Source organism: Oreochromis aureus, linkage group 6 (assembly GCF_013358895.1).
Source record: "Oreochromis aureus strain Israel breed Guangdong linkage group 6, ZZ_aureus, whole genome shotgun sequence".
NCBI classification, from domain to species: domain Eukaryota; kingdom Metazoa; phylum Chordata; class Actinopteri; order Cichliformes; family Cichlidae; genus Oreochromis; species Oreochromis aureus.
Genome location: NC_052947.1, coordinates 29,181,122 through 29,194,833, shown reverse-complemented (window position 1 = coordinate 29,194,833; position 13,712 = coordinate 29,181,122). Strand labels below are relative to the sequence as shown.

Sequence of the window (13,712 nt, the reverse complement as noted above, 5' to 3'; positions counted from 1 at the left end):
AGATCCCTTGAAAAATTATATAAATGAAACTTGTATGTTTTAGATACTTATTAAAACAATATATGAAAGTAATGAGAAAGTGGCCACTTTCATGAGTAAATCATATAAGCCTTATATGATTCACTATATGAAGTAGGCCACATCTTATGCAAGTCTTTTATAAGTTTTTACTATTTCTTTTCCATATGGGCATGCACGCTTGGTTAAGATTCATTTCCATCCCCTGTGTGAGAAAAAATAAATTATTTGTTATCGCCTTGATAGACCAAATACATCACGCCAAAGTGTGTGTTGTGACTCTTATATAACAACTAGTGCTTTGGTGACACTTGTGATTTTTATATTTGACATTTTGTATTGCCCAAAGTTAAGGTTCAAAAAGCAAAGAAAACACTACAATGTGTTACTTTTCACATTAAGTTTCTTTTTTGCATCACTCAACTTGTTTATTACTCTCTCATGTGCACCTGTTTATGCTTCATTTTCTATTGTTACCAAGGGTCCTTTGAAGTTTCCCAACAACATTTTTTTTTTATTTTGTTTTTCACAAAGTGCTGTATCCTTGGCATAGACATACAATAAAAAAGATGTGTAAAATATTAAATTTCTTTGGTATTGTTAGGAGATTTTTTTACTTTGCAGTGTGTATGGTTTCATTTCATTTTGTGTTCCCTGATATGTACCAGTTATAGTCATCTGAAAGCATCTTTTTAAAAAAAAAAAAAAGAAAAAAGAAAAAGAAGGAAAAGCAAAGCCAAAATTAAAGTCTTTCTCTTTTATTTGTTCTATGTTCAATTATTCAGTGCTAGTAGAAGAAAATGCTACATTTCAAAATGATGAATGTTAGACGGTTCAAGAACAGTCTTCAGTTTACTGTATGCCTGCGATATGCATTTTAGGTAGAATTCATTGGAATGTTGTGGGCTTAAATTTTTACATAACCCCTTGTGCCCAGCCTATAGTGTTATTTGTGGATATTTTTGCCTTTTAGTTTTGCTTTCAGTCAGTGAAAAGCACACTAATTTTGGATTTGGATCAGGTGGCTGACTTGGTGTCAGAGTTTTACCCCTGATACTGCTGGATAAACAGAAACTCACTCAGGAACGAGGTCGCACAGAGCTCAAGTTTTCACTCGCGAGAGGGAAGCAGTTGTCTCTAACCCACTTCAACTTGCGTCCCCCTGCAGGCTGCTCTTATTGCTTACACACATGAATATGCACAGTCTCATTAACATGTGACATCTTACACAGGCATATATGTGAACAAAGAGCACTGTCTATGTGTACGTGTAGGTATGCGTGTGTGTGTGTGTGTGTGTGTGTGTGTGTGTGTGTGTGTGTGTCAAGATATGGCCCTGTGAACGCCTCCTTAAAAAGCCGGTGCCAGGAGTCCAGCGGTCCACCTAAACAAAGGGCTCTTATACTTAAGCAGATACAGAGTAGGTGTCCTCCCATAGTATAAATCAGAAAGAGAAGGTAAGACCTCTCTCATGACCTTAGGATGTGTGTGTGTGTATGCCAGAGTGCTCTGGAACGCACACAGTCTTCGCAGTCTACTAAGGATCAGGCATCCTATCAATATGCAATTGATTATATACCTCTAAACATTATTGATTATATGTTCCTAAGTACAAATGACAGTCATAAAATATCACTCCAGCACTTGGCTATTAGGAACATTTCATTTCTTTGCCCCATTATCATACCACAGCATAGTGGTATGCTGTTGTCATCATCTGTCTTTGAAGAGTCATCCTATCTGACCTTACACGTCATACACGATGACTAAATTTGACATTTAATGACAGTCTTTTGCATTGTCAAGAAAAATCTTCACTTTCAAACACAGTCACAAAGAAAATAACCAGGAACGTTGGAATGCAGTTAATTGCAAATAGCTTAAAAAGTCTCTTATTTGCCCACGCAATTATTTTACTTGATTGAATTTTAACTGTGAGACTGGACGAGTTGAGAAATGCTTTTAAGCTAAATTAAACTACTTTAAATTGCTAGTTTATTAGAGCTGTAAAACATTAATACTGTTAGCAGTGCAGCTGTAAAATAATTTCAGTAAGGCTAATCATACACGCCATAAAACCCATAATTTCACTCTCAAAATGGTGTGATAGTGTCAATGTGCAGTTTCATGCCAATTAGTTGTCAGAAAATAATGTAGTACAGTGCAAAATCTAAATTTCAATATAAATGTATGTTTTGTGGCTAGCTTTTATATTGTCTCAATAACTTTTGTGTTTCCTTGCTGATTCAGCCCCTCATTTTAGGCCTCCATACAGCAGCTCATACCTGAAAACTGGCACAAGTAAAAGTGGGTTTTTTGTTTTTGTTGGGGTTTTTTGGGTTTTTTTTTTTTTTTTAAACTAGCTGCTCTGTAATGGTCCTGGAAAAAAAAAATGGTGTGCAATCTTATCTATTCTCACATAGTACTTCTGAATCTTTTCAGCAGTAGTGTGTGTGTGTGTGTGTGTGTGTGTGTGTGTGTGTGTGTGTGTGTGTGTGCGCGCATGCATGCAACAAAAGTTAGACAGTGCATCATTACTGCAGTATGATTGGCATCCAGGACTGACAGTTCTCCTTTTGGGGGTGAATGCACACGGGCAGCAACAAGGTACATGAATCAAAGGCAGAAAAGCAGAGGTGTATAGAAACCACTTTGTACCTCATGTGGACATTCACACTATTGTGTATACATTTGTGTTTTTGTGTAGTACTTATTGTTGCCTTTTCGTGTTCCCTTGGGAATCTCCTTCCTCATTATACATGGCCCTCCTGGGCCATGTATATATAGGTGTGTGTGTGTGTGTGTGTGTGTGTGTGTGTGTTGTCTAAAACACACAAGCAATACTGCAGAAACGCATGTCAGCTGCTGTGTGTATTGCCTATTTTTGCCTCACTCTCTTCCTCTTCCTCCTTTTAGTTTTTGTTTGTCTCTGTCAATCTTGTCCCCAGGCAGTTTACTGGAGAGATTTAGACAACAGCTCTGCTTTCTTCAGCCAAGTCTATGACCTGGTGTGTGTGCGTGTGTGCGTGTGCGCGTGTGTGTGTGTGTGTGTGTGTGTGTGTGTGTGTGTGTGTGTGTGTGTGTGTGTGTGTGTGTGTGTGTGTGTGTGTGTGTGTGTGTGTGTGTGTGTGTGTGTGTGTGTGTGTGTGTGTGTGTGTGCGTGTGTGTGCGTGTGTGCGTGTGTGCGTGTGTGTGTGCGCGCGTAAGCGTGAGCAAAAGAGATTTTGTGCCCAATTAGTTGCTGGAGTGAAGTGCAATGCTAAATTATTTAGTTACTGTCTACTTGATCCAATGCTACCAAATTTGGGGCTCTAAAGAGGGATGGAGACAGTAAAATGAAAAGTTAATCTACATATGTAATATGTGATGACAGAATGCTTGCCACTGATCTCTGCCATGCTTCAACCCTGAATTAAATGTCCCTCTGCCAATACCAGAGATGCGTGCATATGATGGCTTCTAAAAACTGACAGTGAGAATTAAAAAGCATGATCGTGAACTAGGGTTGGGCAATTGGATGAATATATCGACTATTGACGATAGCCTGAGCCCATCGTCAATTGTTTTTGCCCATGAGTAAGTTTGCTAATAACAATGGAGCTAATAGAAGCATCAACAGAAAAAAATAAATAAATAAATAATAGCGCTGTTTTAACAGCACCCTCTTTCATCTGCGAGCAAATGCACCCTCCTCAGAGTGCGCCCAAATGCTGGATGATGGAGCTGCAGAAGGTGGTGATAGCCGCATACTCAGCCGGATGGTGGACACGTACATGCTCATGCAAGTTAGTCATGTTTGAGTACTTTGTGCAGACGTATAGTGCGAGCAAACAGCACACCTCTTTGGTTATATCCTTAGGTTTACCTCTTTCATCTGGTTTAAAGCCAAAGAAATCCCACATTGGCAACTTTATATATATATTTTTTTTTTTTTAGTGCCGTCATCGTCAATGCGCCGTCATCACGACTAACGCGATTAACAATTAACCCATCTGGAGCGCAGACTGAGTCAAAATCCCTGAAATGTCCCTGTCAACGCATTTCGGGCAGTTTGTCCAAAGTTTGTTCATTCTGCACTCCAGATGGGTTGAGCGCATAAAAAATTTTAATCGCGTTAATTGTGATGACCGCATTAACGCCGTATTAACGCTGACAGCCCTAATGTTTTGGGGAAATTAGTTTGTCCATGTTTGGACTGTGTTGTAAACGCGCAAATCAGTCTGTGCATGATTACATTGCCCCACCCATCAAAACTCTGCGCATGCCCGAATATATCGCCCATTGGACTGACGATTGTCGATTGGAAAATTTTTACATATCGCCCAACCCTATCGTGAACATCAGTTTAGAATATCAGCATGCTCAGCTGGGTTATTTGGCTAAAGAATTTATTTATACATTTAAAGTGAAACAAAAACATTAACCCAGGTGTCGCATCATTCTCTAATCTTACTTTTATCTTACGAATTCTCAAAAGATTAGTTGTAAAAAAGATAACTGATCATCTGCATAGGTTGCAGTCAGATTTTATTCAGAAATTATTTATCCCTCAGTTACGCTACAATGGGCCTAGATTCCTAGGTGTTTCCCATGATTTACAGCTTCTTATTCACTTGCCTTTGTTCACTCACTGTGTGTTTATGCATCACTCTGCCTTTAATGACTCTGGCTCTCTTCCACATTGTCTCTTTGTCCTGTCTTCTTCCCCTCACTCTTAGCGGGCCATGACAGATGGCTGCCCCACCCTGAGCCTGGTATCTCCCTGTTAAAGGGAGCTTTTCCTTCCCACTGTCACCAAGTGCTTGCTCATAGGGGGTTCATCTGTTTATTGGGGTTTTCTCTGTACTATTATTATTATTTTACCTTATCATATAAAGCGCCTTGAAGTTACTGTTGTTGTGATTTGGCAAAAGTAAAATTGAATTGAATAATCATGTGAAATAGGGCTGGGCAATATAGCCCAAAATTCATATCTCGATATTCTTTAGCTGGATGGCGGTATACGATATATATCTTGATATTTTTTTTAAAGCCATAAAGTAAGAACAAAGAGAGTTCTTAGTCAAAGCTGTGTCCCAGATCTCACACAGGCACTTTTATTAACATACAGCGTAGATGTACATGAAAAAAATTACTCAGAAATAAATGATCAGCATTTATTAAAATAATGATCCATAAATAAAATAAAACAATGTTGTTTTCGTGCATAACAAAAAGCTCACAATTGTGCAGTCAAAATGTAAACTAAAAGACTCTGAGCATAATAACAAAGACAGATTTCGCAGCTGCTCTGTTCCCAAGTTCTACTGCGTGACTGACAGCCTTGAGTTTGAAATCCGCTTTGTAACCATGTCTCTTAACAGGTGTGATCCTTATAATATTACATTCAAGCACAGTACGTATTACTCCGCGAGGCTCCTGACTACGGTAGCCATAACGCTCCGACAATCCATCAAGCGGTGCAGCTTCGTAGCTTACCAAAGTCGTACTAAAACATTTTTTTGACAGATTGCTGAGCGCCGTGTACCACATAAAATCGGTTTGCGGTCAGTAAGCACAACCAGAATTCATACATAAGGCGCACTGTCGATTTTTGAGAAAATGAAAGGATTTTAGTCGTCAACGCGTTAGCGCAGTTAGCTCGTTAATGTGTTGACGCCGTCCAGCCTCACGCACGGGGTGATCCGCGGTCACTCGTTAACGGAGATTTGCCGCGTTAATGCAGTTATGGCGTTAACATCATTTTAACGAGAGTAACGCTGACAGCACTACAATAGTAATCTCCAAATGTTTTCTTTTCACTGACCAGCTCCTCTTTGAAAGCTGCCGTGTCAATCGTGTCGTTGCCTGCAGGTGAAGCGATGGGGGAGGGGGAGTTGTTTTCAGTGAAGTAGAGAGGCAAGGCAGAGTAACGTTGCGTAGAGACTAAAGTGGATGGAAAAGAGGCAATCTAGCGGCTCCACAAGTATAATTATAACGTAACATAGACTATATCGATATAAACGATATTGTCACATCTCATATCTCGTATAAAAATATATCGATATATTTAAAAACTCGATATAAGCACTTTTAATAGCTTTGGCGCATCAACCGACTGCTCAATCAACTTGAGACTAGCAGAAATATACTAACCTCATTATGCTGAATACCATGGTAGACCCACTACCCTTCACTGTGTATGTGAAACTGCACACAAGATATGCTACCTTTTTGTTGAGTAGGAAAAGATGAAGTGGTGTCAGACAAAAGCCTTTAATTAAAAATGCATGACAAACCCTTAGCTCAGATTTAGCACAGTCTAGTTAAAAAGTCAAACCAAAAAATGATTTTGGACTGAGCTGAAATGTGCATCTTGTAAACTCTTTTTTGCTGTACAGTTTGAGCAGCAGGTTTTGGAAAAGAAGTATTTCATCAGCAAGCTCACTATTTCATTACTCATCAGCTCAGAGCTGCTGAAGTTTGGTGAAAATCTTGCTCGTAGGATTTCAGCACTGTTTTCATGTAAACCTTTGCTAACACAGTGATGGCATAGATTTACAGATGCACATGCCAGACAAACATGGACACTCATGTCGCATGTCCACATGAATTTTGTTTATTGTTATTAATGTTTCTGCTTGCAAAGGCACTAGTTGGTGTCAGTGTGAACAGATCTATGCTGTACATTGCTTACCAATAGCATTGTGTTCGGCACTGGTACTGTGACCTCTTACTTAAGCTAGACTGTCTTTAGTCAGGAGCAGACTTTTAAAATTCACACATAAGCACAACCAAGAACTAAGGTGTTTCTGCCAGGTTATGTCTTATGTTTTTCAAATAATTGCTAGGTTTGTTGTTGCATTCCACATTCTTTGTTTGTACCCTATTAATATTTATAGGCCAGTAGTCAAACCTATTTTTATTTAAGTCTTCTACCACCACCGAGTCACCCTTGGACTTTCAGAGTCAGAGTATGACTCTGACTCATGTTTCACATGAGGAGAAAAGGCTGGAAGAAACATTGCCATTTTTTAAGAAATAATGTAAGGAAGTAGGATCATACATACTACAGTCTTATTTCCCTGAATTGTTACTTAACTATGATTGCATTGTTCTTCTTTTTCCTATAAAATCCTAATGGAATGTATTGTTATTTCCACCTCTTTCTTTTTCTGGGTGTTCAGAACCTGCTGTCAGAGAAAGTTGACCAGATGATGGAGTGGTCTTCTCGGCGTTCGGTTATCCGGATGAATGGGGACAAGTTCCGTCGTTTTGTCAAGGCCCCACCCAGAAACTACTCTGTCATAGTCATGTTCACTGCCCTACAGCCTCAAAGGCAATGTTCTGTCTGCAGGTATATACACGTACACGCGCAGTACACCTACTGTAGGACACAATGTGCCATAGCTCTTACTGTAACAGCTATTCCTTTGTCCTTCCCGCTGTTGCCCAAGATGTCATGCCCTCCTGTGAGTTTTCTCAGTGGGCTACAGTGAAAAAGTTCTTTCTTCTGTTCTTTTCATCTGTACTACCAAAAGGAAATGAATACTGTCCACAGAACAAGTCCCATAGCCACTTATATACTAGAAGCATTAAATGCACAGGAAGATTTAAAAAAACAAAACAACAACAACAAACAAAACACCAATTGCAATCTTAAAATGTAATTACTACTTAAAAAAATCCAACCTGTATCACATTTGCAGCAGAATCGGGTACAACACAGCAAGGTCAAGTACCTCAAAATATGTATAACGAATTAGATTACTCTCTCTAAGATTACTGTCCCTCTAATCTAATCTGAGGTTCTTCAACAGCTTTTTTTTTTCTTGTCTTGTCCATGGTGGTGGAGAGGTTGGAATGGAAGAAATTGATTCTGTGGAAAGCTATGTTTTATACGCATAATGAGTTGAGATCAGGAGTATCCGTAATTGATTGGCTGTGGAACACAGATTGTAATCAATCTATGTGAGCCAGAATTCTAGTTGGGTTGGATCAAATACTTATGTCACTCAATAACAAAAAAAAAAATTTATTTATAACTTTTATGTCATATGTTTTGCTTTTTTGTTTTGTTTTGGGGGGCAGGTAGATATTATCTCTCTCCATCCGAATGAAACTACCATGAAAATTAGACACTGTTCATTTCTTTGCAAGTGAGAAAAATTAAAATTCAGCAGTGGCTGAAATAATTATTTCTCCCATTCTATTTTTAATGAAAATTTGTTCTTATGTGAATCTACAACTTTAACGGCCTGACAAGTGTTAAATTATATTTCAGCACCATGGACAGTTCTTATCATGGCACTGGAGTTCATAATTGAGACAGCTCTGGAGCTGTCCATGGTTATGAAAGCTTCTTGTCAGAGAACCCAAAATGTGGTTTTAGTGTTTCGTGTGATACTGCAGTCTGCTGCATATTACTTAATTATTTCTTGCTTGTGTGATGGTTGGTTGTGATGATGGTTTTTGTTGGTATTTTTGTTTTTGCAATCATACTAATTTATATTAAAGACAGTGGCTATTACAAATTTTAGGAATTTCCAGTTTGAGAACTCAAATAGTGAATGCTTACACAAATAACAAACTTCATATGAAAATGTAGTAAAAATTACATACAAATTTAGTCCGTAACTGCTTCATTTTGTATGGTAAACCTAGCCAGCTCCACTTTGCTATGTAGAAAAAAACCAGGTAGCTGACCATATCGTTGTGTCCAAAGGGGCTTCCAGCCAGCTGATGAAATCATCACTGACCTTCTCTATCTTGACCTGGCTGGTTTCTCTAATCAGCCACTGTTCTACTTCATCAGTCACTTGATTAGATAAGTTATTCATCAGCCATGTCAGTACCACACAGCAGGCAGACAGAGTGAATGGACTCAGTGTATGAAAGTAACGCAACACAAAAAATAATTGTTTCTGTTTTTGGCCTTCGTATAAAATTATCTTTGCTGAAATTGCATGACAGCAACTCAATAAATCAGTGCCAACCAGATTCTGCAATTTACAGTTTCATACACACCACAAATACAAAGTCCTTTCATTCAAAATATATAACTTCTAAATCCAAAAATTATGTTTGTATGTGTTTTTAATCTAATAACAAACTAGGGAACTTAAACAATACTTATTATATAAAACTATATAAAGTACTACATAAAACTTATACTGTATAATTAACAGATGTATCTAATAATGTCAGTCATTTTGTCTTTTGTCTTCACTTTCTCTATATCTTTCCTTGCTCCAAGCATTCTCTTATTAACATTAGTGACATCATTAGAAAAAGAGACCGAGAGAGAGAGTATAAGATGGATGTTAGATGGTGACCTGAGTGTCTGCTTTAAGAGGACTATCAGGCAGTGAAAAAGGTGGCTAATCACTGGAGTCCTCACTCCCACATCACTCTTAAGCTCTGTCCCAGTTTCATACTACATACTCATTTTAACTAGGCTTTTTAAGTTTTGGAACTTAAGTATGCAAAAGAATGATTGTTTTTGATCACAGCACTGATGGCGAATGTTTTTGCACATGCTTGTGTTTATTGTGAAAGTAATAATGTTGTATTTTACAATAGTAAATATTTATTTTACATCTCTTCTGTCTGTCCTGTTTATTTTGTAGGCAGGCAAATGAGGAGTACCAGGTCCTGGCAAACTCATGGCGGTACTCATCAGCTTTCTCCAACAAGCTATTCTTCACGGTAGTGGACTACGATGAGGGAGCTGATGTTTTCCAGCAGGTAACCATTTTCAACTGCTTCGCTTAAACCCACTGCAGTCTTTAGATTGTCATACTTGTTTGTTTGTTTGTTTGTTTGTTTGTTTGTTTTTTCGGGGGGGGGGGTATTGACCACCCAGCTTTAGCTCACTACCTAAAGTTGCACTAAAAATAATGATAATTTGACATGTGTTCATGTATCTGTTGGATTGAGGATAGAACTAGATTGTTTGTTAGTACTTGCTATTCCTCCACTGGTTCCTTCTTTGTTTTTGTTTTACCAGATATTTAAAACTCAGAAAAGAGGCGTCAAAAAAGTAGTTGTCATTTTTGTTTTTGGGGTTTTTTTTTGTTTTGTTATTATAAGATAGTTTTAGAACTTTCAATAGGTGCATATTGATATAAAGTGTGTTTTTAGTTCTTTTCTTTCTTTTATCATGATTTAGATTAACAGTAATCCAGCAAAAACCATGTTAAGTGCTAAGATTTTTTTGCTTTTACTCCTTTTGTTTTTGTTCTTTTCTGCTTATTATTTCTGTATATTTTTTTTCTTTCTCTTTTATTGTTTTAATGGTTACTTCTTATCCTTCTTGTCCTCCTGTCCTTGTCTTGTATTTTGTTGTTTAGTATTGAGTTTTAGCATGGTGCAGGGTCCTGACCTGATTTTTGGACTTTCCTTGAAGTCTTTGAAGTTACATAGCATAACTGTAAAGCTAGTCAAATTTGTTTGATCATTTTGGCAGTTGAAAAGTTTCACATAATAAAACATAACTGATGACACCTTTTCCTTGACAGTTCTCATAAATTTTAACAACAGTCTCAAACGTCTTGGGTGCAAAGTCTAGACAGGATTTGGAAAACCTTTTTTCATTTCAGCATGAACAAAAAGTTGAAGTTTAAATGCAGTATTCACCTGACAGCAGCACTTTAGAACTTGGCTCCTGTGAAATGGTACTGATACAAAAGCAGAGTGAGTGCAGCTTTGCTCTCTGATGCTCTCTGGCAGTAAGGATATCTTCACTGAAAGTTTTGGCTAATGTTTTGTTGTTTGTGTCACCTTAGTGATGACTCATTCATGAAACTGTGTGTGCTGGAAATACTACTGTGTCAACATTTAAATGACAACATATGCGTTTTTATTTGCCGAACTTCATAACAACATTTATAGCTGAGGAAGTGAAAAATGCAACATCATCCCACATAATATAAGTATTTGGAGGAAATGCCAGCAATGAAAACAAATTCAAGCCTATGCCACCAGTCTGCTAATATGTTATGATTTTAGGATAATATTTTGCCCTTGTGTATTTAATGATTCATTAACTTAATATCTTCTTCATTGTGTGTTCTCTTTCTCTTAGTTGAACATGAACAGTGCCCCAACCTTTATGCATTTCCCAGCAAAGGGAAAGCCAAAAAGGGCTGATACATTTGATCTGCAAAGGATTGGCTTTGCCTCAGAACAGCTTGCCAAGTGGATTGCGGACCGCACAGATGTTCAGGTACTATATAATCAAAACATTTATTCAGTTTTGTGCAGTTGCAGAAACATTCACATGTTTGTGAGAAATGATGAAGAAACCTGTGTAGATACACCCGCAATAGTTTTTTGTAGATATGGTTAGAACTGTTGAAATCCCGTGTATTGCAGTTTATTGACCTTTTTGATAAATGGACTGGTATTTATATACTCAAAACACTTTCTGCTTCAAGTCTCATTCACTCATAAATTCATACAACACTTTTCTATGTGACTAAGTGTTTTGTCTTCAGTGGATGCATCCCTGACAACGCTTTCCTTCAAATTGGCTATTACAGTGTAATGCTGAGGTGTTTTTGACCCAGGTTGTTTTTTCTCTCTCTCTCTTTGGTTTTCAATTCAACCTTCAGTTTTCAATTCCAGCAAAAAATATGCTTGTAACCTGCTTGCACAGGTTACTTATAATTTTTCCTTGACAGTTTCCTTGACTAGCAGATGGATATTCTAGAAGCCTACACTAATGTGCAAAAGTCTTGAATCTCCTTTCATTTCCTTATATTTTGTTAGGAAAATGGGAAATAGGAGTTTGATTGTAACATATGCAAACATAGATGAAGGTGCACTATGTAAGGCAAAAATTGAATATGCAATTCTAATGAGCTTGAAAGTCATTATTTTGTATGACTATCTCTATTCTTCAACACAACCTGGACTCTTAGGAAAACTTTTTTGTAATTTCTTTAAGGACTCTTTATAAATGCCTGCCTTCTCCATTTATAAATACTTCTTTAGAAATACATCAAGACTTCTTGAAGGACATTCGAAAGCACTTTTTTTGTTGTTGGCTGCTTTTTGTTCCATTCTCCGTCAAGATGATGATTTTCTTTTACTGCCAATAAAATAAAATTTGTTGGCAGTATGTTTGGCTCATTGTCATGCTGAAAAATAAGGCAGTTGCTATAACGTAGCAAAAATATAGTTGATACTTTTCCAGATGCATCTACATGGTGGGTCAAACTCTAATGGTTCTTTTCCGTGTTCGTAATTAAATCGATTTTGACAAGGTCACCATCACAACTGACTGAAATTCAGATTCATGCAAACCATGACAGATTATCCACAGTGTTTTGTCTATAGTGACTGTAGACACTCACTGTTGTACCTCTGCCCCAATGATCTCTACACATGTTGATGACAATGAACCAATACTTTCATATTTGGATTCAAGACCTATTGCCAATAATTTTTTTTTCAATTTATTTCTTTTGTAATTTGACATACCTCAGTCTTTTCTCCCTGTTTCCCTTCCTTACTTAAGAAAGGCTTCTTGTTGGCCACCTTTCGATTCAGGTTATTTCCTGTTTAGCAGTCAAATGCATTTCTTAAGTCCTGTGTTATGTCTTTGCTGTTTGGTTTCCCTTTTTTTTTTTTTATAAGGGCAGGAATTTCAGATTCTGTTCATCAGCTGTTGGGTTTTTGTTTTTTTTTGTTTGTTTTGCTTTGTTTTTTAAGCACATACTGCACACCATGCTGAGATATGCCAAGTTTTTAGCGAATAGCTTTGGGAATCACCTTGTTGTTGCAAAAATTTTATGCCTGCCATACTTTATCTTTTACATTTTTTATAGATTCAACTAAATACATGGAAACAAATTATGTATTTTTCTGACCGACTGCTAGTAACAAAGCTGTTTATGTGTAGACACGAGACTGGTTCTTCCCTTGACATAGCTACATTTTTTTTGCTTTAATAATTCATACATCAGTGTCCTTTGACTTTGACATTTCGTGTCATGTGTGCACTGTATTCTGGAAATGAAAGTTGAATGGATGGAATACAACAATAAGTTATTCTGTTTCTCCTTCTTTCTCTGGAGTCTTTTTCTTCAACCTTTCATCAAGATTCTAGTGTGGGTGTAGTAGAACAATGTTAAAATAAACAGAAAAAAATGTTTTTACCTCTTTATACATACATAGTCAAGCATTTGCAGCCTGATACATGGCAAATTTATAGGGCAAACTTTTAATAGCTGTAGAGTAGGGATGGGTATTGTTTAGGTTTTATCCGATACCGGTGCCAAACCGGTACTTTTGAAACGGTGCCGGTGCTTAAACAATGGAAAAAACATAAACTTTGTCCAAAAACCTCTCATGTTTAGCTGTTTTTTTGTAAAAAGATAACAATGTTAGCCTTTTCTGCAGCTATAGGGCATATATGGTATCACTCTTGGCTGGAAGCAGTGCTTAAACAATGGAAAAAACACAAACTTTGTCCAAAAACCTCTCATGTTTAGCTGTTTCCCACTTTTTCTTTGGTCATTTTAGCCTTTTTGGCCAGGGTGAAGGGAGTATCTGCCATCAAACAAGAAGACAGCCGCATGTAACTACGACCGTGTTTGCTAGTTCACCTTACATGCATTAATGTAATAATGTGGTTAGCCTACTCAACGTTAATTACACACGAACAACATGAAGCTACTCACGCAGAGGAGAACGGCTGCTGCTGCCAT

General features: G+C 37.5%; 1 protein-coding gene across 1 annotated transcript in view; it reads left to right on the top strand.

Annotated features, from left to right (window-relative positions):
* tusc3 (tumor suppressor candidate 3) overlaps positions 1–13,712 on the top strand; it is a 75,782-nt gene that overhangs the window by 27,893 nt on the left and 34,177 nt on the right. The window contains exons 2-4 of the mRNA XM_031743853.2: positions 7,185–7,354; positions 9,627–9,744; positions 11,084–11,224. Of these exons, the coding sequence (XP_031599713.1) occupies positions 7,185–7,354; positions 9,627–9,744; positions 11,084–11,224 (429 nt within the window). The remainder of the gene's footprint in view (positions 1–7,184; positions 7,355–9,626; positions 9,745–11,083; positions 11,225–13,712) is intronic.